Source organism: Arachis hypogaea, chromosome 19, assembly GCF_003086295.3.
Source record: "Arachis hypogaea cultivar Tifrunner chromosome 19, arahy.Tifrunner.gnm2.J5K5, whole genome shotgun sequence".
NCBI classification, from domain to species: Eukaryota; Viridiplantae; Streptophyta; class Magnoliopsida; order Fabales; family Fabaceae; genus Arachis; species Arachis hypogaea.
Window position 1 is genome coordinate 1,964,261 of NC_092054.1, and position 23,385 is coordinate 1,987,645.

The 23,385-nt window shown below is 33.5% G+C and overlaps 3 protein-coding genes across 15 annotated transcripts; 1 reads left to right on the forward strand and 2 right to left on the reverse strand.

Moving 5' to 3' along the window:
• Positions 1-1,472: 1,472 nt before the first annotated feature.
• On the reverse strand, positions 1,473-2,617 carry LOC140181879 (uncharacterized). The gene is made up of 2 exons (XM_072227504.1): positions 2,519-2,617; positions 1,473-2,333 (listed from the first exon to the last, which is right to left on the reverse strand). Exons 1-2 carry the CDS (start codon positions 2,615-2,617, stop codon positions 1,473-1,475), a joined length of 960 nt encoding a protein of 319 aa, XP_072083605.1.
• A 2,959-nt stretch (positions 2,618-5,576) lies between these two features.
• Positions 5,577-13,521, forward strand: LOC112777939 (topless-related protein 1). Of its 2 annotated transcripts, none has more exons than XM_025822318.3 (26): positions 5,577-5,819; positions 6,436-6,574; positions 6,708-6,887; positions 7,010-7,123; positions 7,215-7,373; positions 7,691-7,868; positions 7,987-8,113; positions 8,231-8,340; positions 8,449-8,626; positions 8,740-8,849; positions 8,936-9,005; positions 9,121-9,194; positions 9,295-9,390; positions 9,470-9,565; positions 9,705-9,832; positions 9,949-10,183; positions 10,269-10,430; positions 10,523-10,615; positions 10,770-10,916; positions 11,295-11,405; positions 11,484-11,663; positions 11,761-11,889; positions 11,967-12,062; positions 12,271-12,459; positions 12,555-12,721; positions 13,062-13,521. In XM_025822318.3, exons 2-26 carry the CDS (start codon positions 6,495-6,497, stop codon positions 13,267-13,269), a joined length of 3,417 nt encoding a protein of 1,138 aa, XP_025678103.1. In that variant the 5' UTR covers positions 5,577-5,819; positions 6,436-6,494; the 3' UTR covers positions 13,270-13,521. The 2 variants fall into 2 exon arrangements, with proteins under 2 accessions (XP_025678103.1, XP_025678104.1); XM_025822319.3 differs by having other exon boundaries at positions 5,610-6,309.
• A 1,057-nt stretch (positions 13,522-14,578) lies between these two features.
• LOC112779562 (uncharacterized) lies at positions 14,579-23,259 on the reverse strand. 12 transcript variants are annotated; one of them, XM_025823864.3, is made up of 16 exons: positions 22,739-23,259; positions 21,752-22,050; positions 21,547-21,693; positions 21,251-21,458; positions 20,880-21,026; positions 20,195-20,269; positions 19,606-19,677; positions 19,071-19,142; positions 18,617-18,688; positions 18,400-18,471; positions 17,895-17,966; positions 17,605-17,676; positions 16,815-16,958; positions 16,223-16,294; positions 15,547-15,693; positions 14,579-15,061 (listed from the first exon to the last, which is right to left on the reverse strand). In XM_025823864.3, exons 2-16 carry the CDS (start codon positions 21,944-21,946, stop codon positions 14,877-14,879), a joined length of 1,752 nt encoding a protein of 583 aa, XP_025679649.1. In that variant the 5' UTR covers positions 21,947-22,050; positions 22,739-23,259; the 3' UTR covers positions 14,579-14,876. The 12 variants fall into 12 exon arrangements, with proteins under 12 accessions (XP_025679649.1, XP_025679653.1, XP_025679651.1 ...); XM_025823868.3 differs by having other exon boundaries at positions 21,547-21,675; positions 22,739-23,183; XM_025823866.3 differs by having other exon boundaries at positions 17,895-17,969; positions 21,547-21,675; positions 22,739-23,183.
• Positions 23,260-23,385: the final 126 nt, after the last annotated feature.

The window sequence follows — 23,385 nt, forward strand, 5'->3', positions numbered from 1 at the left end:
GAATGTAAAATTTATAATTAAGTTCAAATTCTTAAGCAAAATAAATAGTTAGAATTTGGTATGTATATTATTTATTATAAATGTTAAACCCATAGATCCGTGTATACATACATCACCGCTGTTATTGATCTTATATTGGCATTTTTATGTATTTATAATTCATAGAATTTTGTAATGTTGTCAGATTTTAATTTAATGGATAGTTTATTAATCAAATCAAATATATCTTTGTTTGGTGAGTTGGAATTTGGAAAGAAAGATAAGGAAAGAAGAAAAAAAAAATACATTATATTATATATAATAAGGACGCCATTATTCCTCAAATATATCTTTGAAATATTTTATATAAATTTTCGTGTTCAGAGAAATATATTAAAATTAATTAAGTTTGGGGGGTCGAAATAATTTCACTAAATAGAACCATAGCCTTCCAATTATATATATCGAAGGCTACATATTTATAAATTAAAATGCATAGTTACTGTATTACTTTGATCCATGACAATAATAAAAAAGTTTTGTGGTCTATAAATTTAATCTAATAGAATACATAAATTTAATTACAATTTTAGTGTTTATTATTTTATCTTATCTTATTTTTATTTATTTTTATTTTTCTTAGACCAATGCTTTATATATATATAGTTTTACCTTCATAATTTAATACACTTCAATTCAATTCAATCAATCAACAATTAATAAAATTTCTTCATCTTTTCTTATTCTTATTCCTTCATAGTTTTATTATGGTATCAGAGCCTTGGTATCCTCCTTGAAAAGGATACATAAGCTATCATCTTTCCGGTGAGAAATCACCCTACTTCTTTTTCAACCTCCTCTCACAATGAATAATCAATCTTTCAATTTAGCTCAGAATCCAACCAATCTCTATTACATCCATCTAAATAAAAAATCCAACACCAGTCTTGATTACCCTTGTTCTAACATAAAACAACTATCATTCATGGAATAGTTACTATGACCTTCTGCGCGGCAGTTCTGTCTGCATTCTGTTTCAGCAGTCATGTCTGCATTTTGTTTCAGCAGTTCAATCTGCATCTGTTTTAGCAGTTTCATCTGCACTCTTATTGCGCTTCACACGTCCTTTTTTTTTTTTAAATCTACACTGACATACACATTCGATTATAATATTTATAAGAATTTGTTTTTATATTATCAACCTAAAAACAAATGTGATAAAGATACTATAAATAAGAAATCCAAATAAATTATACAAACTTTTTAGATTTTTAATACATTCAAAAAATCCTAAACTTTTTATTTTAACTACTTTTAGTTAAATCCTATGAAGTAGAAGACTAAAAAATAACTTTATAAGTGCAAGAAAAAACACTAAAAAATTTTGGTAGATAGTAAGTAAATAAATAAAAGAGTCCTTCATTAGGGTAATAATAAAGTTGGAGGACACAACCATTTCACATTTGGTAGTATTTTGTTAGTCTTTGTATCTTTCATGTTAAAGATGCCCATATCTTGCAGGCTGGATTTGCCATGAGTGTGCAACTCCACTTGGTGTCTGTGTAGTATATATGATTTCCCTTGCAATATGAAAAATTGCCAAGAAACATTTGAACAGACAAATTATATCCAATCATTACTGCAAAATCTTCTAAACTATGAATTCTTGACCATTCTTTTGAATTCTTGTTCAACTTGAACACATCAAATTTATTGCAGATGTGTGACATTTCCATAACCCAAGAATCATATTTAACTATCATTAACAAACTGCCGTCAACACAACCAATCACATATTTGTTCATGCTGCAATTATAGTACATGGCCAATTTGGCAGGAGGCGGGGCTTCACATATTCCTCCAACAGAGGACAGCGGCGGCACGAGTTGAGGCCGGGACTTCTTCCATAATTCGTCCATAATGACCTTCTTATCAAACTCATACAGATTTGTATCAAAATCTACGGCGTATATCTTGTCTTGAAAAAATATGACATCTTGAAAGAATGACGATATCTCTTCCATTAGAATATGTGTCAATCTCTTGTCATTCAGCTTATAAACGTCCAAATTACCGCACTCTCCATATATAACCACTGCCATGAAATCGTCATTGTCAGGAGGGGAGGATATCACGATCTTCCAAATCTCATACTTATGAAAACTAATGGCGTCAATAGTATAGATCCAACTGTCACTAAGTTCCACCAGAACATATTCATCCCTGTGCCACCAGTCATGATGATAACGAACCACATCTGAAAAAGTTGAAATTTGAGGAAGATCAACATGAGATTTAGCAAAAGAATTTAACATTCGTATTGCTTTCTCGGATATCACAACAGTAATCAACCTCTATAGCCACAACCATAAATTAAGTTGTCATTAATATCAAAATCGGGGAACATAACATGGTAGATCTGCTCCTTTTCTAGAATATGGCTCAAAAAAGAGTCGTGAGTAGTGCCAGGTAACAACAGTCATGGATTTCTTTTATGATTTGGAATGCTTGAAAGTTTAGAGTTCCATTCCTTACAAACCAATCGAAGTCGAATGTAATCATTGTAGGAATACAGATGCTCCGTGATTTGATACAGAAGATCAGAATTAAGGTTCGACCATCGATCAATTTCGGCCATATAAATCACAAGAGGAAATTCAAACAACAAAAAGAAAAGAATATATTTAGTTTTATCTTTCTTAGTCCAATGCTCTATATATTTAATTTTACCTTTATAATTTAATGCACTTCAATTAAATTCAATAAAAAACAATCAATAAAATTTTTTTATTTTTTTTATTCTTATTTCTTCATAATTTTATCAGTTACCAAAAAAAAAAAAATTAAAATGCATAAACTAAATTCATAATTCTAAACAATAAGATCTAATGGGAGAATGGTCAATCAATTATGTGTACTAAAAAATAACATGGTAAGCCTTGTGCTAATTTTTTTTTAAAACTCTTTCCTTCATCCAAGATTTAAATTTGAATTTTAAAACAGGAGAAAAGATTTTAATGAAAAAATATTGTGCGTATTTATTTTGCAGTATTTATAGATCACGTTAATACATATTTAATTTATTAAATAACAAGTAAAATCTATTCTATATTTTACACCACATTCATTTCATGTGGGTTACCATTCATAACGTGGAAAAATAGACGTTAACCACATGGATGACCCAACAAGTTTTACGTATCATCATCACCACGGTTAAAATATATAAACAATCAAAAAATAAAAAAATATTTTTAAATAGTGGGTTTATTGAGACAAAGAAAAAAAAAACACAATGAAATTGTAATATACTATTTTAGTATTTTAATGGCAAAATTCGTTATTTTCATACAAAATTAATAGTTAAAAATTATTAAATAATTTTATATATTTGATTAAATTATTACTTAACAATTATCAATTATCAATTTTACATTAAAATAATTGCATGCAGATTTCTATTTATGTTAGTATGTATCTAAAACGAAAATACCTATGTATTAGTATCAATATTTTACATATTTTTTTATAATTATATTAGATGTGCATTAAGTTCAGTCACTAATATAAAATATGTTAAAATTATATAATAGCGGAACTAATTTTTTTTGGAATGGACCAACATAAAAATATAAGTTAAGAAAAAAATTTAAATTAAAAAGGGCCAAACTAAAAATTAGAGACTTTTTACAAATTATTAAGAGTGAATACTCCATCCGATCCCTGATAATTATATCGAAAGGATGACAATATCCAAAAAAAAAAAAAACCCAATTCGGCGCCTGATCTTTTTTTGGGACAGATTAGCTCATATGAAAAAAAAATAATATTGACTTTTTTTTGGCACAGGACATCATTGTCCTTTCGAGGTAATTGTTCAGAGACCGGATCGATTTTTTTTTTTGTCAAAAGTCTCATTGTCTTTCAAAATAATTGTCAGGAACTGTTTTAGATTTTTCTCTATTATTAGCTATTACCCTCTTTCCATCAATGTAGTACACTACTGATACTACATATATCTGTACAAAAATACATCATAATTGATTTTGGTAACTATTCTAGGATGAATTTAAAGACATATTGGTACAAGTGTTTGTCATATTTTAAATGAATTTAATTTTAATGTATTATTAATGTAAAATAGTTTTATATGTGTATTTAATTACGTAATATAATAAAAATAATTATCTTTTATATAACTGCGTAAATAATTATCTAAAAAAATTATAATTACGCAATTATATAAAATATTTTACACTATCAATAGATCAAAATTAAACTCTATAAATATTATAAAGTGTATAAAAAAAGGAGAAATAAAAATATTCGTAAAAGAAATAGTTTTTGTGGGAATAACGTAACCGAAGAAGAGGATGAAGATGCATAATGGGAATAATATATGGTGCTACGTGGAAAAGAACAGGCAGACGTACACACCTGACAGGGACAATAACCTACACACCTCTCTCACCACGAACCACACATTTCAATTTCAATTTCAATTTCAACTACTCTTCATTATATCGCGATATATCATAACATATCATATCCTCTCGTATCACAATCATAGACTGTATCACATGATTCAACAAGTGTACTAGGCTCCCCTACCCGCTTCATCTCGCGATGGCAGCGACCGTAATATTCTCCAAACTCTCGCCCCAAATAATACGGTGTCCCCTCCCCGAGAAACTTTGTCGTTTCCAACACATTTATTTACTTGTTCTTTTCTTTATTTCTTCCGTCTTAAATAATTGTCCACTTAATTTTATAATAGAAAAGTCTAGAACGGAGCAATTTTATTGAATTTTGGTCGGTATATAATTAGTAGAAAAAAGTGAATTATTAGAAAAAAATTTCACATCAATTTCACACTATTAAATCATCATTGATGACTATTTTATGGTTACCAATCACAAAAGTTGTTAGTCCCTAACATTGCTCTTCTATAATTAAAGATAGGATTTACTTAACTTGTATGTAAGGACTCATGTTAAAATTATCATTAAGAGAAGATTTTAATTTTGTTACTTTAATAAACAAATAACAAATGAACTAAAAATTTAAATTTTGTATTTTTTATGAATTTTTTAATTGAGAATTTTAAAATATAGATTTTTACCTTTTAAAAATGAAATTTGGCTAATATATGTTCTAATTAAATTTTTTTTTTGTAAATGCAAAATTTTATTAGTTATTAATAAACTCTTAGATCTTATTTATATCTAACGAACCAATTTTTGATCTATTAAATTAAAAAATACTGTAAAATAAAAACAAAAATAAATCCTTTTAAATATATTTAACATATATAAAATTGAAAATATATTTCTTAACAATTAATAGTCTAGAAAATTAGAAAGGAAAATTCTTTTTTCCACTGGGAAACTGAAAAGAAGACAGCTATTTAGCTCCATATTCCAAGCCGATTGTTTAGACAAAAACCGAAGCCGGCTTAGTGGGCCCCGCAGTTAACTGCACTTGTTATATAAGTAGGTTGACTTATCAAATAAGCTATAAACATTCGACAAGTTATCAATGATAAGTAAACGTTGTTTTCATCCATCTATATGTCGCCTCTTACATAAAATAAACCTATTTATGCAAGTTCAAATGTGGCGCATATAAATAGGTGTGTTGTGTTTGTAGTTTTCTAGAGAGAGAAAGAGAAAAGATAAATAGAGTGAGAGAGAGTTTGAGGAGAGAGAAAGTGCAAGAAAGAGAGAGAAAGCTTTGGCTTCTTTGTTGGGTTGAGGGGTTCCATATTCGGAGACCCCCTTTTGTTTTTGTTCCTTCTTTCTTTCTTCTTTTGCTTTCCCATGTGTTGTTGTTTGAAGAAGGTGAGAGCTTTTATCAGAGCTTTGGTGCTTCTTCCTTTTCTTTTCTTCTCACTCTTTCTCTCTCTATCTTTCTAGTTTTTTCGAATCTGTTAAAGTTTCAAGCTTTTCTTACTTATTTTTTTAATTTTTGTTACCCAATTCGAAATTTCCTTTATTTTTTTTGTGGGTTTAATTTAATTTATTTTTTTTAATTTTGTTTTTGGGGTTTTGACACTTTTTGCTTCATGCATCTTGGATTCCCATAAGAGAGGTTAAAGCTGCTTTTTTTTCGATCATCTGGGATAGGTGTGGAATAAATAGATAGACATAAGAGTCAAATTGTTTTCATTTTATTTTCTCTCTCTCTCTCTCTCTCTCTCTCTCTCTCTCTTCCACCCCAAAAAAAAAACCGCATCTCTCTTTCCTTTTGGTTAATTTTGGCAAAAATATGGAAGAAGTTTTTTTCTAATTTACTTCTATTAATGCTTCTGCTTAAATGGTTTGATTCATGGTGCGGATTTGAATTATCACTTTGTCTCTGTTATTATTATTATTATTATTGGTGTGTGATTTTTTCAAGTTACTTTTCCTTTTGCTAAAAAAAAAATTTATTTTTTTTGTTGTGTTGTGTTTGCAGATCTAGTTCAGTTTTTGCTCATTTTGGTGCATATCTAATCGAGGAAGTGGGAGGTTGCGATGTCTTCTCTTAGTAGAGAATTGGTGTTCTTGATCTTGCAGTTTCTGGATGAGGAAAAGTTCAAGGAGACTGTTCACAAGTGGGGCTAGTTTGTTGTTTTCATTAAATTAAACTAATTTTTCCTTAGTTTATTTTGATTATTTATTTGGTTTTTTTTACCACATTAATTAATTTCTTTTTTTTTTTGGTCTTGTCAATTTTGAAAATGATAGGCTTGAACAGGAGTCTGGATTTTTCTTCAATATGAAGTACTTTGAGGATGAAGTGCACAATGGCAATTGGGATGAGGTTGAAAAGTACCTTTCTGGTTTCACTAAGGTAGATGATAATAGATATTCTATGAAGATATTTTTTGAGATAAGGAAACAGAAGTATCTTGAGGCATTGGATAAGTAAGTTCATATCATAAGTTTCACACTTTGTTTGAATTTTGTTGACTGTTTCAGCATTTTCTAGTTCTGTTCTAGTGACTAGTTTGAGACTTTAGTTGAACTGTGCTTAAATTTTTTGGTAGGCATGACCGGTCCAAGGCTGTAGAAATATTAGTAAAGGATTTGAAAGTGTTTGCTACTTTTAATGAAGAATTGTTCAAGGAAATCACACAGCTTTTGACATTGGAGAATTTTAGGTATGAGTATATATACTGATCTCTTGTGGGTTTTGGTGTGAAACTTATGTAATGTGCAGCGAATGATTCGAGTTTGTTTGTGTACTACTAGGGAAAATGAGCAATTGTCTAAGTATGGTGATACAAAATCTGCTAGAGCAATCATGTTGGTTGAGCTCAAAAAGCTCATTGAAGCGAATCCTTTGTTTCGTGATAAGTTGCAATTTCCCAACCTTAAGAACTCAAGGTTACGGACTCTCATCAATCAAAGGTAAATTTTTCCCAAGTGACCCTATTTCTTATAGAGAATAAAACTTGTGTTGTGTGTTTATTAATAAAAATGTTGTTATTGTTATCCAAAACGAGAGCTTTGATAGGATTTCGAACAATTTCCAGTTTTAATATTGTAAATAGACTACTTGAATTTGTATATAGGAAAATGTGTTGCAGTAATTATCCGCACGTTTACATTGTTGATGTTACATTATACATTCTTGTTATGCTATGCAGCATTGGTGTTTATTTTTTGTTTGAGATTACTGAATAACTGGCTTTCTTTTTCCTTTGTTTTTGAAAAATCATTTACAGCTTGAATTGGCAGCATCAACTTTGCAAGAATCCACGGCCAAATCCTGATATAAAAACTCTTTTTGTGGATCACTCTTGTGGACAACCAAATGGTGCACGAGCTCCTTCACCTGCTAATAATCCGCTATTAGGGTCCTTACCAAAGGCCGGAGCATTTCCTCCTCTCGGTGCACATGGGGTGAGCTACTTAAACTGATTCATCTTATTTTCATCATAGGCATCCGCATTATATTCTATTTCTCTATCACTTTTGGTTCTTATTACCATACTTGACTCTCGGTGCTTCGTGTTTACAGCCTTTTCAACCTACTCCAGCACCAGTGCCGACGCCCCTGGCTGGGTGGATGTCAAATCCTACCACTGTGGCACATCCTGCAGTTTCTGGAGGTGGAGCTATAGGTCTTGGTGCTCCATCAATCCCTGGTATTGAGTTATTTCGCTTTATTTAGTCTCAAACTCTATGTATAATTGTGCTAAGATATTGTAGGGTATATTAAGTTTGTTCTTTGACTTACTACCTGTTCTATTGCCTTGTTAAAGCTGCTTTGAAGCATCCAAGGACTCCTCCAACTAATCCCTCTGTTGATTACCCATCTGGAGACTCAGATCATGTTGCTAAGAGAACTAGACCAATGGGAATATCCGAGGAGGTAATCTTGTATTGCTTATGGACGAATCATTAACAATTCATCTTCAGGCATAATCTAGTTTGACCCCTGAAATTTCTGCTAATAGTTCATAGTTGTCACTTTGTGCAGGTAAATCTACCCGTCAATGTGTTGTCGGCAACATTCCCTGGTCATGGTCACGGTCACGGTCATAGTCAAGCTTTTACGGCACCTGATGACTTGCCGAAGACTGTCGTGCGAACTTTGAATCAGGGTTCATCACCTATGAGCATGGACTTCCATCCTGTGCAACAATCTTTACTTCTTGGTCTGTTGCTCTTCTAAGGCCTTTTGATAGCCTGTTTTTTTCTTCTTTTAATTGCACGTTTTTCGCTATCGAATTGGGAATTGAATGAGCTTTCCTTGATGCAAATTTGATAGTTGGCACTAATGTTGGGGACATCGCTTTGTGGGAGGTGGGGTCTAGGGAGCGGTTGGTCTTGAGGAATTTCAAAGTTTGGGACCTTAGTGCATGTTCAATGCCATTTCAGGTAATCTCTTACACTGTTCTTGATGAAAATTTGTAAAAAATTGTAATTTTTTTATGACGGAAGAGAACTAATCTTGAACAATTCAGGCTGCACTCGTCAAAGATCCTGGTGTTTCTGTCAACCGAGTGATTTGGAGTCCTGATGGTGCTTTATTCGGTAAGTTGAGTTTTTTGTTTTTTTGTTCTTTGTTTTAATGATATAATATATATACTTTCAGATGTAAACTAAATCTGATTGCAAATATCTTTTGTTTGTATATGGAATGGAACAGGAGTTGCTTATTCAAGACACATTGTTCAAATATACTCTTATAATGGCGGGGATGATGTGAGGCAGCACCTTGAGGTACATGCCATATAGTTATAAACACGCGCGTGCACATATATATAAGTATATATATTCATATGCATTTCTCTGATTATTTACTTCCAAACCTTATTTATAGATTGATGCTCATGTTGGTGGAGTAAATGATCTTGCATTTTCGCATCCAAATAAGCAACTATGTGTGATAACCTGTGGTGATGATAAGACCATTAAGGTACGTCTTGTACAGCCTGAGTTGGTTTAATCAACTGGAGTAGATCATATATGTTCCTAACTACGTTGTGTAATTTAAGGTGTGGGATGCTGCTACGGGTACTAAGCAGTATACTTTTGAGGGCCATGAAGCTCCAGTATATTCTGTATGCCCACATTATAAAGAAAACATTCAGGTAGGAGAAATGTTAGTTGAGTTGGTCGTTGCGATTCCCGATTCCTTTGACTTAATAATACAAAACCCTGAAGTAGATGCTTCTGCTAACTTTTCCTCGTTTAGTTTAATGCTGATAGTTTTTTGTTGTGACGTTGTAGTTTATTTTTTCAACGGCATTAGATGGAAAGATAAAAGCATGGCTGTATGACAATTTGGGATCTCGTGTTGATTATGATGCACCTGGTCGTTGGTGCACCACCATGGCTTATAGTGCTGATGGAACAAGGTTCGAATTCTCAACCATTGCTCCTCGTGTTATGCTGAATCTGGCTGCACGGTTGAATTATACTTTCTGTTCTTAATATGGTGTTTAAATGTTCCCACCACAAATATTTGCTACAGGCTCTTTTCGTGCGGGACAAGCAAAGATGGGGAATCCTCTATTGTTGAGTGGAATGAAAGTGAAGGAGCTGTCAAAAGGACTTATCAAGGATTCCGTAAGCGGTCTTTGGGTGTTGTGCAATTTGATACCACCAAAAATCGATTTTTGGCTGCTGGTGATGATTTCTCCATAAAATTCTGGGACATGGACAATGTTCAGCCTCTGCAAGCCATCGATGCTGATGGGGGTCTTCCTGTAAGTTCATTAGTTTGTTGCAAAATAGTTGAGAGCTAGTATTTGGAATAAGTAGTTGCTAATGGTTGCTTGATATGAATTTTAGGCAAGCCCACGTATCCGATTCAACAAGGATGGAACACTTCTAGCCGTCTCTGCGAATGAGAATGGAATCAAAATTTTAGCCAATGCAGATGGTATGCGTTTGTTGCGCACATTAGAGAATTCTTTATATGATGCATCACGAACATCAGAAGCCATGGCAAAGGTAGATATGTACCTTACGAAAACTTAATCTACAAATGATGAGAAAAAAGAAATAAAATTAAACTTCAAGCTAACATGCTGTGTTTCTTGCAGCCTACCATAAATCCAATTTCTGCTGCTGCCGCCGCAGCGACTAGTGCCGCACTTGCGGAGAGGGCCTCTTCTGTAGTAGCAATTCCCGGAATGGTTCGTGATCTTGTCCTTATATCAACAGTACTTATCATTACTTGCAACCTTCCATCTTATTCGTAGCTTTCTGTTTTTTATTTTTCTTCTGTTCAACATGCAACATTTGATACAGAATATTATTATTACTATAATCATAATTACTTTTCATCAGAATGGGGATGCACGGAACTTAGGTGATGTTAAGCCTAGAATAAGTGAAGAATCCAATGACAAGTCAAAAATATGGAAGCTCACTGAAATAAATGAACCGTCTCAGTGTAGATCCTTGAAGTTACCAGACAATGTGAGAGTACCAAAGGTATGTTATTTATTTAAATTGGTCAAACTACGCTTCCACTGAAATTTAATAATAGAATCTCATGGCGACTTACCCTTTTATAAAAAAACTCTTCATATGTCTGGTTTTGATGTTTGTGATGTGCTGGGAGCTCTTGTATCAGCTAAGTATTGGTGTTTCACTGTAGTTTTATAATGTAAATCAATCCCAAGTAGGTTTTCAGGTTTGGCTTTCCACTATAGTCAACTGGTATCGAACGTATCTTGGAAGACTAAGATTAATGAAGTAGTAGATATTTGGAGATTCTTCCTGCTTTACCTTTTTAGCTCTCTAGTCTGTCTGTGATGTAGAACCTCATATCCATCAATGAAATTGTTCTGATCTTTGTTATTATGACAGATATCAAGGTTGATATATACAAACTCTGGTAATGCTGTTCTTGCATTAGCATCAAATGCTATTCACCTTCTCTGGAAATGGCAGCGAAATGACCGTAACTCATCTGGCAAGGTGCGTGTCCATGCGAACAAACCAACTACTGTTGGATTATTGCTGTTCATGTTTTGAAAGTTGATATTTGTTCTGTAGGCCACTGCCAGCATGCAACCTCAATTGTGGCAACCATCAAGTGGCATTCTGATGACTAATGACATTGCCGATAGTAGTCCCGAAGATGCTGTTCCATGCTTTGCTCTGTCCAAAAATGATTCTTATGTAATGTCCGCCTCAGGAGGGAAGATATCCCTTTTCAATATGATGACTTTTAAGGTGACCTATGAGCCTGGTTATTTTCCAAGTTCAAGACTATATAGATTTTGAAATAGTGCTGATTAACCAATTTCAATCTTTTTTTCGCTAAGTACAGACAATGACGACATTCATGCCTCCACCACCTGCAGCAACCTTTCTTGCTTTTCATCCTCAGGATAACAACATTATTGCCATAGGCATGGATGATTCCTCCATTCAAATATATAATGTCCGCGTGGACGAGGTAACAATGCTGCCTCTTAAGAGTTTCTACTCATTTGAAATTTGAGATATAGTGTTTATGCTGATTTCATTTTGCAGGTTAAAAGTAAACTCAAGGGTCATACTAAAAGAATAACTGGTCTTGCTTTCTCACACGTATTGAATGTGCTAGTTTCATCTGGGGCAGATGCCCAGGTAATAATTTTCCAAATGGATGTGCCTCAAGCATTTTTCTTTTCTATGATTAAATGTATTGAAAGAACATGTATACAAAAGCACTTGCACTAGAAGAATTTTTAGTTTTGAATCTTTAATAGGCTCTCAACTAGTAAAACCCTCCGAGCAACACAATTTGCATAATTATGATATTAAGAGTTGTCTTCGAACTTCGTTTATCGTGCAGATTTGTGTGTGGAATACTGATGGATGGGAAAAGCAGAAAAGTAGATTCTTGCAGCTTCCTCCCGGGAGGACTCCGTCAGCGCAGGCAGATACGCGTGTACAGTTTCATCAGGATCAGATACATTTCTTGGTTGTACATGAAACTCAGCTAGCAATTTATGAAGCAACAAAGCTAGAATGTTTGAAGCAGGTCAGCTAATTCAGTTTGATGTCTTGTCCAAATAATTTTGTTTCATTTTTTTTTTTCCTTTATAGATTTTCTGATGTCGGGTGTTCGAATTGTAGTGGTTCCCGCGAGATTCAGCTGCACCAATATCGCATGCGACTTTCTCGTGTGATAGTCAGCTGATATACGCCAGCTTTTTAGATGCAACAGTGTGTGTATTTAGTGCTTCAAACCTCAGATTACGATGTCGAATCAATCCGTCTGCTTATCTTTCAGGAAGCGTCAGGTAATTTCTCACAAATTAAAAGTATTTTTGGAATTCAAAAGAAAATGTCTACTGTCTAGTATGGTCAATCTCTATTAATATCTCTAAAATGAGAGTCAAAGTAACTATGCCTTGGGGGGGTTTTTATTTAGGGCTTTATACACCATTTGTATTTTAGCCCCCAAAACTTTATAATGTCCAAAACGACCGTTATATTTACCAAATTTGCATATTAAAAGCTTAGTGGCCAAGGTACATAGGGTGTAAAGTTCAGGAAGTAATACAACACTAACCCATTTTATTCATTATCTTAGTGCCTGACCATTTGTTGAATGCTACCTTAATGTGTTTTATGTGGCAGTTCCAACGTACAACCGCTTGTAATTGCGGCGCATCCGCAAGAACCGAATCAGTTTGCAATAGGGCTGTCAGACGGCGGAGTTCACGTGTTTGAGCCGCTTGAATCGGAAGGCAAGTGGGGTGTGCCTCCACCAGTTGAGAATGGTTCAGCAAGCAATGTGGCAGCTCCATCAGTTGGAGGACCCTCTTCAGATCAACCTCAAAGATGATCCATGATCCATGTCAAAAGACTAGTTCTTTTATAAGAATCGAACAATCTATTTCTCTTCAGATCAACCTCAAAGATGATCCATCATCCATGTCAAAAGACTAGTTCTTTTATAAGAATTGAATCTATTTCTCTTCTTTTCACATTGCATTATTTTTTTTCTTTTATTTTAGTCTCTCTTTTTTAAGTGTAGGGTTTTAAAAATTACACTTCGAAAAAGTTGAAATAATATAGTTTGGTGAGAGTTTTTAAATTTTATTCTAAAAGTATATTACATATTTGTGAGGGTAAAAAATCCTGCGATAGTTTTAAATTCTAGCTGTAGTATGGTATGGAGAGGTTTAAAACCCCACATATACAAATAAAACTTAATGAAAAATAAGTATTTTGTAAAAACGAACGTAACTAAATTTGGAAGATAAATTTAACGAGTTTAGCTATCTTGTGACTTGTGCTTTAAAACCATATTAAGATTACTAATTAAAATTTTTTTTATTAAAAAACTTAAATTTTCTACTAATAATCTTATCATGTGTATTTAGTACACCATAGTTAAACCCTAATTTAATTTAATGGAAATTTGAAATATTAATTCCATTAATGGAAAAAATCTGAAAATCCATTTCTATCATTTATCTAGTTTTATTAGTTAGAATTGTTACATATAGTGGGGAAGCCCACCCTGCCTCACCTAATAAGACGGTCTTAAAATTCCACCCCATTCCACTCTATTAAATAATATATATAATTTATAATTTTTAAAGGCATAAAAAAATTATATTTTTTATATTCATAAACATTAAAATCTTTATAACTATAAATATCTAATAATCATAATTATAAACCAAATTTTCATCTTAAAGTATAAATATTCTCTCCAAAGCAAAATAAACATAAACATAATTTGAAACATAATTATAAATATTGTCTCCAAAGTAACATAAACATAATCTAAACCACTCAATTTTTATCTTCATACTCTTGTAAGGTTAAAAAAAGTTAAGTTTTGATAAAAAAAAATTGTAAAAATATCCCCTCATTTAAAAAACATTAAGCCCGACGGAAAAATCCACCCCACCCCACCAAAACCCGCGATTTAAACGGTGAAATTAGGCGGACTTTTGCTATTTATCGGTCCCAATTTTTCATCCCGACCCGCCTTTTTTGACGGTTATGCGAGCCGACCCGTCGGGTCTAGACCCATTTGCCACCCTTACATATACTATTAATGAGGTTGGTTTTAAGATTAAAAAATATTATTCATATGTTTATTCTTCCAAGTGCAAACTTTTAAATCACAACCTAAAACATTTCAACAACGCAAAGAGAATTCAATTATAAAGGTATCGTAGGTGTGCATAGAGACGATAGAGGATTATAAATCTATCCACACACCCCCCATCACCTTAACGCAACCCAGAATCATCGTTTTACATCATAATTCATAAATAACATATTCACAGAGCAGAGGCAATTCACACCTTTTCATGAAGCCCAATAAGCCTATACACGATTTGAGGTTGTCTTTCCATGTTCCTCCCTAATATGATGTTGGTACCATATTTACATATATACTAATATACAGATTAGAATTCCTCCCCGAACTACCTATTCTGGCCGGAAGCTGACCAGATTCGGGAGGTGTGTTGATCTTAGTTTCTTTATGTCATATGCTGTCACCTTGCAGGATTCCAATGTCAGAGACCTCAAGTTCTTCAGTGTTCTCAAATGCTGCAGACCAGAGTTGGTGATGCGAGAATTTGAAACATTCAAAGAGATTAATCGAGTAAGCCCTGAAATTTGAGTGCACAAACATTGAGCAACGAAATAATACCACCAGAGTCTGCATATTTCACAACACCTCAAAATACATCACGCTCAATTTTTATCTATCCAAGCCCACTTTATTATTATTATTATTATTGCTTGTTGTCTTCGTCTATTATAAAATTTATATTTCTATACAATTGGGGAAAAGGGATGATTTGGTACACAAATTTTGTTCCTAAAATGCCTTCCATAATGTAGAAACATATTTGTGCTATTTCTAAGATTCAAACCCGCAACCTCTTAATTATAATGCCAGGCATTTACCATCTTGTTTGTTAATATTACACACATTTAATAAAAAGAAAGGAGGTTAGTGCAATAGTGCATACTAATACACTTATTTTTTATTATTACTATTATTATTTCTTCATGCTAGTATTTACGCAAAGTGGAAAACAAAGGGGAAAAAATGCAGTCATGGGTTTCTGAAGGCAATGGCACTGCATACCTGAAATTGACTCCAGGCTTTTGTCCGTAAGGTTGCAGTTTTGTGATAAGTTTAGGCACATAAGACAAGAAAGCGCTCTAATATTTTTCACACCGGCATCAGTCAATCCTCCACCACATATCTCCAAGGACCTCAGGTTCTTAAATTCTGTAATATAATACAGTTGAGCAAAATGGTAAACTTCGAGTATAACCAAATGGAATCAAACAGAAGCAGCAAAAGATTTAATACTAGCATAGAAGTCTATACAATATATATTTGGGAACTAAAACTAAAATTGTTTATGGAGCTTGTCAGAAAGAAGGCATCCCAAATTTATAGTTATATCAGCCCAGAAGGTGCATCATCCTTTCCAAACTAGAAACGTGCGAGACGGAGGAAGAGAGTTCGAGCTCCACATCTAACTGATATCAAGTGATCTGATCAAACAGATGTCCTATAGGACATGCTCTCACAATTAAGATTTAAGATAAAAACATTTCCTACTTGAATTTCACAGAATCCAAGTTCATAAGTTCATGCAATTTAACTGTAACAATTAAAACTAGACTTGGTGAGAAACAAAGAAAACAATTACAGGACCATATATCAACTGAGAGTCATATTTCAACTTCCAGTCATGTGAAAACTAAAAATCCAGGGAACTTGAAACATATTTAAGTAACATTAGACATACTTCTCAGATAATTTGTTCCATAATCTGTGATTCGGGCACCGAATAAATCAAGGTCAGTAAGCCCAGTCAAACCTGCATCAGTAAAGTGAGAACTATGGATGCTGCAACATTAAGCTTAGAAGATCATGAAACAAAGTACTCTAAGGACTTGTTTGGACGATCTTCTCTAAAAAGATCTTTTTTGAAAGGAACTTCTGAAGTGAAAATTGTTTTATTTTGGATGTAGACTTTATCTTTTCAAAAATTTTTACATTAGGATGAATATTAAATGTTCTTATTTTACCCTTGAACATATTTTTTTCATATTATAGAAAATATCTTTTTCCAGAAAATGAAAATTATAACTTCTCAAAAACATATCTTTTTTTTTGTTTTACCTTTTTCTAGTGATTGTACTTGTATTAAAAATATTTTCCCACACATATAAAAAAAAATTAAAAAGATGTTTTTTTAATAATGGCTCCAAAACAAGCACTAAAGCTCAATGAGTGGGGAAAAAAAGTAATAGCAAATCAATTAGATAGAAGAGAATAGGAGTTTGCAGAAATAGAGTTATTCCTTTGAATTGTAGTACATCCATATCAACACATACTTGTAAGGGCTGCCAGTCCAGCATCAGTAATTTGGTGAGCATCCAAATTAAGTGACTTAAGAGATGTGAGTCCACACAGTTTCCTTAAACCACTATCACTAACCACAGTGAATGACAGATTTATTTTCTCCAGGCCAGACAATCCTAAGAGAAATTGAATATATAATGATATAATAAAAAACTGTTAAGAGTCTGCGGCAATGATAATCACAGAACATTGGGGGATAAAGGTTCCCCTCTAAAAAAGCAAAGCAAAAAACAAGATTCCTCTATAAAGCATAGCTTTCCATTATACATTATAGTATTTAACATGAAGGAGAGAGCTATTACAACTGCATTTCGCGTATAACTGTACAATATTGTGTAGAGTTTTCATATCAGATAACTTGTATTAATGTTGTAATTTACACGTACATTAGTATCAGCCATTGATTGCCAATTATTAGGTAATAATTACTTTGTTATACAAGAAAATCCCACATGCTGTAATACATATTTATCAACTGAAATAAAGTTCAGTTTTTCCTCAATTTCCCCCCTCCCAGTCATTAAAATGGAGAAAGGAAGGATGAAGCTAATTTTGTAAGGAGGAATACAATGAAAACACAATTACATATGTAGAGAATAGGTCCTACATGCCCTCAACAACTTGATATATGAGAAAAAAAATTTGTTAGTATCTCTGAAAACATGTTGAGATATCAAAACTGACATCATTACAAATACAAGCAGTTATTTCCACCAAAAAGCACACAAATAGAACAAGTAATAAGGAACTAGCATATCTAACCTGACAAATGGTGTAACCCAGTATCTCCAACTTCTGTATCAGACAATACCAAGCACTTCAGTTGCCTATGGCCTAAAAAGCATAGGCCAAAAAAGTCGGTCATATTTTCCCTTGGACAGTGGCATTTCCAATGACAAATCACATGTAAGGCATCATTCTTTGAGTTTATATTGGACACATTTATGCCACCGAGAGGAAAGGTGCAAGCTACTTATTTTTCACTTTTCCCAAAATTTGTTCGCAACATTTTTATTTTCATCCAGAAACAAACAAAATATTCAAGAACCTACCTGCCAAGTTGATCAACCCTTCATCACCAATCCTACATGAATCAAGGTTCAAGCTCTCCAACTTTGTCAATACTGCTAAGGAAAAAAAACTCCGTAATAAATCTTTTGAACTTTGATTGTAAATACTTCTATTTTCATTTATTTTCATTCCTATATTTTTGAAATCTAATTGATAATTTGGAAGTGTTGACTGCTGAGTTGGACTGCCACATACGATGACAACAATAACAATAAAACATTGTCCCAAGCAGTCAGTTACGTGGATCAAATGAATCGCCACTACATCCCGTCATAAATCATATACGAACTTAGCCTATTTATACTTGGATCTCGTGACATAAAATTTACAGGAAAAAAGAAGTAGTTCTGGACTATTGCGGGCATTGAACATTTCTCATTAAATTATTATATCGAATCATGGAATCACAGAAAGTTAGACCAAAAACCGTGTTTTCTGCAATGGGTTATGAGAGAGAGAGAGAGAGCAGGTCCATATTTTTCTCACCTTTCAAGTGTGCTAAACATGCATCAGTAATATCATTAAATCCCAAGTTGAGTACTTTCAAATTTTCCAGCCCTGCAAAAGTTAAAATAAAAAGTTTTCTACGGCTGCCTTGTCCACAATAATTCTTATGGTACAAGAAATTTGAAACAGATGAGCATATTTTAAAATATATAATTATCAAACAAAAATAGCAGATAGACAAGTCCCAACAGCTTACGTGAAAACTTTTCACAGCCGTCGTCGGTAATATTGCATCTATTAAGATTCAAGTTTGACAAGAGAGGAAGATCTGGCAAGAAACAACAAGGACATATTAATCTATAATATATACTAATAAACATGATGGAAAACATTTTACAGCAGCAGTACACTGACAAATCTGCATCTCTGAAGTTTTAATATAGAGCTGAGCTAACAGGAGGGTTTATTATTTGCTTGGAATGTGGGGTGCAGAAGTATCATTTTGGAGGGTGATGCAGAGTTTTCTAGAGAGAGAAGACAAGAATTCAACCATTCTCACAATGGCACCACTGCAGGATATCCTTAAATATGCTGGCTGGTTTATAGGTTTAGTAGTTGTATAGTTGTATTGTTTCTAGGGAATATAATAAAGCGGCCAATTTTCTAGATCGGCAATGTAATAAGCATAAAAGTATATCAAGCAATTAAACCTGCAAGAGAATCCAAGCATGCAGCTGTTACAAGGCACCCTTCCAAGTTTAGTAAGGAAAGCTTTTGCAATCCTGAAATGAACCAGGACATCATCGAAAATTAATGAAGCATAGATAATTATGAAATACTGAAACTCAAGAATTCTGTTCAAACTGGCAAGCTGAGATGCTAGTATTGTATATAGGTTTATATTTCACACTGCAACATGTCTACTGACTGACTAAAACAATATCAACTTCAGAAATTACAAGGACAAAAGGAAAAACAAAGAGACTTTTCCAAGAATGATTTATACAACTGAAGTCTACATCAAAGAAATGAAGCACAAGATTGCATATATAACTGAAATTTTTCCCCAGAAAAGACAAACTGATTAGTTGATAGCTGCATTCAGAATTATAACCATATATTCACATAAAAACAGAAAACAAAGAAAAATCCATGGAAGAAGATGAAAATGTTAGGTTGAACCTATAAAATAAAAAATCCTGATTGTTCTGAAACACCACAATAATACAAGGAAACAGGAAGTACCTTTTAGAAAGCTGATGCCAAAATTAGTGACTTTACTGCAAGAAATCTCAAGACTCTCCAAACACACCAACTCTGGAAGCAAATTGAATAAAATACATTGTTCTGTTAATCATTGAACCATGTGTTGACTAAGACAACAATGACTATACTTCTATATGTACACATCAAACTGACAATTATACAGTAGTTAAGCACAGTTGCAATGTGTTCTTTCTTAGAGAAATAAAAGTATTCACACACTTGAACTCATTAGCCTTCAGGAGCAAAGGTTTTGATATGGCATCATAGCCTCTTTGAAATTGGCAACTAGTTCAAAAAAGAAAAAAAGACCTTACAGCTAAACATCATTTGCCATAATGCATTGGAGCAATGTCATTGCTGGATGGAAATAAAATGAACCAGTACAATGCATCCCATTTTATCAGTATGAATAGACATCTTTTAATTTTATTAGAAAGCAGCTATCAATTATATAAAGTTTATAAACAATGTGTAATGGCAGAAACACGATGCACACTAACTGAAAATAGGAAGAATATGCTTAAAATTTTCAGCAACTGTAATCAAAGGGAAGCAAGCTGAAACAAACCTGATAGAGGCTTCATATCAGAATCGGTTATGCAATTGCACCATTTAATATTGAGTGATTGCAACTTGGTTAAACCTGAAAATTATCAACAAATCATTGGATTGGATTGGATTGAATGTCTCAAGGAAATCTATTTCTGTTTTCCATCCATGCTACATTAACACAACCAGCATAATAGAATTCCTTCATATTGTTATTCTCCTTCTACACAACTTGTGATTAACATGGACAATAGAGATTAGGCCATTTTTAAGGGTGACATTATTTATTTCACATAAAGTTTCTGAGTGTAATGAGTATATCAATTCCTGCTTCTGGAGAAGATCAATATTTCCTTATCTCAAACAACATATTTATCTTAGATATTCAATGTACTCAACAAATTTAAAAGGTGGACAGTGGCTTAAAAATCGTTACACTACTTGGCTGATCCATAAATTACATTCCACATCGTTGATGGAATTTTTGTCAATTAAAATTGAAATACGCAAACGATTGTTGTAGAAAACGACACAGCATCATGAAGGTACATTAGCACCTGTACAAATTAATTAAGTTTAACAGCTAGAATAGAAAATTCACACATCCTTTGAACACTAATAAAACAGGGGGTACTTGAAGAGAACCAAAGAAGACTGATCAGTAATGTTCTACTTTTTAGACAAATATTGGATTGATAACCAACCTTGAATGTGAACCAGGCCTCCATGAATCCCAGGACATCTCTCCAAGTCCAACTTGACTAAATTAACAAGACCAGACAAGATACTCATTCCTTGAGCAGATATTGAATCATTTCTTCTGAGGCTCAAACTTGTCAAGTTTGACAGACCTGGTATATAGTATAACAGTCGTCATAAACCTTCAGTTAGTGGCTGATGAATAAGCACTTAAATATTTGATAAACAACTTAAACGCCCAATGCAAACACAACACCAAAAACAAATGCCAGGTATCAGGGGACCAACAACCAAGTTCAAATATAGGAAATATGTGAATAACTGCCAATTATTGTGATTCCATAACAAAGACTCCATGAAGGAAAAGGAAGAATACCACTGATGCACTCCAGTCCATGATCCGAGATTTGATCACAGTAATTTAGATTTAAGGAAAGGAGATTTTCACAATATTTTAGGTAACTCAGCCCAAAATCAGTGACATCAGACCCAGAAAGATCCACGGAAAGTAATGATGAACCCTGTGATGAGATGACATCCATCCAAGAATCATTAACACCGGCATATTCACCCAAGTCAAGGTCCTGTAAAAAAAGCAGCATGATAACATTTTAGATCATAAGCGCACAAATATCTAGAAATCCAGAGGCAGAGTTAATTAAAAGTATATACCTGAAGCGCACAATCTCGAAAAGCTTCAAGGGAAACGCTGGTTAGGCGTTGGGAACAAACCAATTTATTAAAAATTTGCTGACTTATATCCCGAGGCAGCATAGAAAATGAATTATATCTGTCAATATCCTGTTGAAATAAAAATTGCTGTTGATTATATCAAAATTTAGTCCATCGGTGAAGGATACATTTTCTTGAACAATACCTCATTTATTTTCTTGATGCACAACTCCAACAGCGATGGACAATCTCCTTTCCGTAAATGGAAATCTACAGAAGGATAAGCGAACGAGGATGTCCACCATTTCAAACTCCCACTTTTGCAAAATCTTCGTGAAAGTCCTCTACATGGACTATCTTCAGAATCCCGCTCGGGCTTCCTAGAACACGCTCCCCCCATATCCAGGAAATATCTTGTAATCAATATTTGTCACAGAAATTGCACCAGAACACTAGTATATTCTAATCAATAACCAAAAATGAACGTATGCAATCAACGTCACCCTGTATAAAAGACACAGAGAGCGAAAGAGCACAGATGAAAAAGTTTTCAGTATACTTGATCATTCACACTGAAGCCATTAACAGCTTGAAAATTACAGCAACCGCATCATAATCAACATTTAACATCTTTCTCTTAAACTAATATCAACAATAAGTTAATAACAGCGCAATACATTTGTTTTTTTCAACCGCACGATGCTCCATATTCCAGAGATTCTCTTCGAACGGTTCCATTCACGTGAAAATACAGAATCTTAGGACACTAACGCTATAAATTACAGTAATATAATGAAGCAAAATTTTAAAATAATACTAACAATAATAACAGCGCGATTTTGTTTCCAATCGCAAGAGGCTCCGAGTTCCATCAACGATGAACACGAATATTTAGAGAAAAATAAATAAATGATCAAGCTGAATAATAACTAGCTAGATATGGTGATCTACGAAGTAAGAAGCCATGATCAAACAGCAGAGTCTCCATACTCCACAGACCACAGATTGTCTTCGAAATTTCCAGATGATAACTAACGAAACGTAAGAATAAAAAAAACACAAGTGAAAAGAAGTTTCTGGAAGCTGCGATGAAAATTTTGAAAACAAAAATGAAAGAAGGAAGCAGAATTTGGAGCGAAAACAAACGGAGCAGAGAATACGAAATGGTGAAAAAGCTAAGTAACAGTTTCACCTTGACATGATCGGCGATAAGCTCAAAACGACATCGTTTGAAGGCGCGCAGATCCTCTCTCCTGTTTTGAGAGAAAGAAGAAGAAACTGAGAAATTTTGGAGTGAGTGTAAAGGAAAGGGAGTTAAAAAAACAGAGAAAAAGAAAGAAGGAAGTGAGTGAGTGTTTCTGTGTGGGTGTGTTGGGTGGGTGAGAGAGGTGAGGGTGGGTGGGGAAGAGAGAAGTGCTACGTGGCTGGATACCGAAGCTGGATCCGAAGCAATGTAAGAAGGGCACGTGGCGAGTACGATGGGTTCGGAGAGCGAGGTGGATAAGAAAGGAGGGAAAAGAATAATAAAGAGAGAGCGAGAGAGGGATTTGTTTGTTGACTTTATCCGTTTGAAGAAGGCTGAGTGGGACCCGTTAGAGGGATGGCTTGTGAGCTTTGTGCACGCAATGACGCCACTCTTTTTGCGCCCCTGTTTCTTGCCTCTTTTTATTCTATACTACTAGTGGTACTGTGAAGATTAATTAGGCAATTCTTAAGACAGAGAATAAATTATTTTTTTTTTATATTATTGTATATACCTATTTAATATGTAGATTAAAATTTTATATAATTTATTGTATTTAAATAAAATTATAGCTAAAATTAGACTAATGACTATTA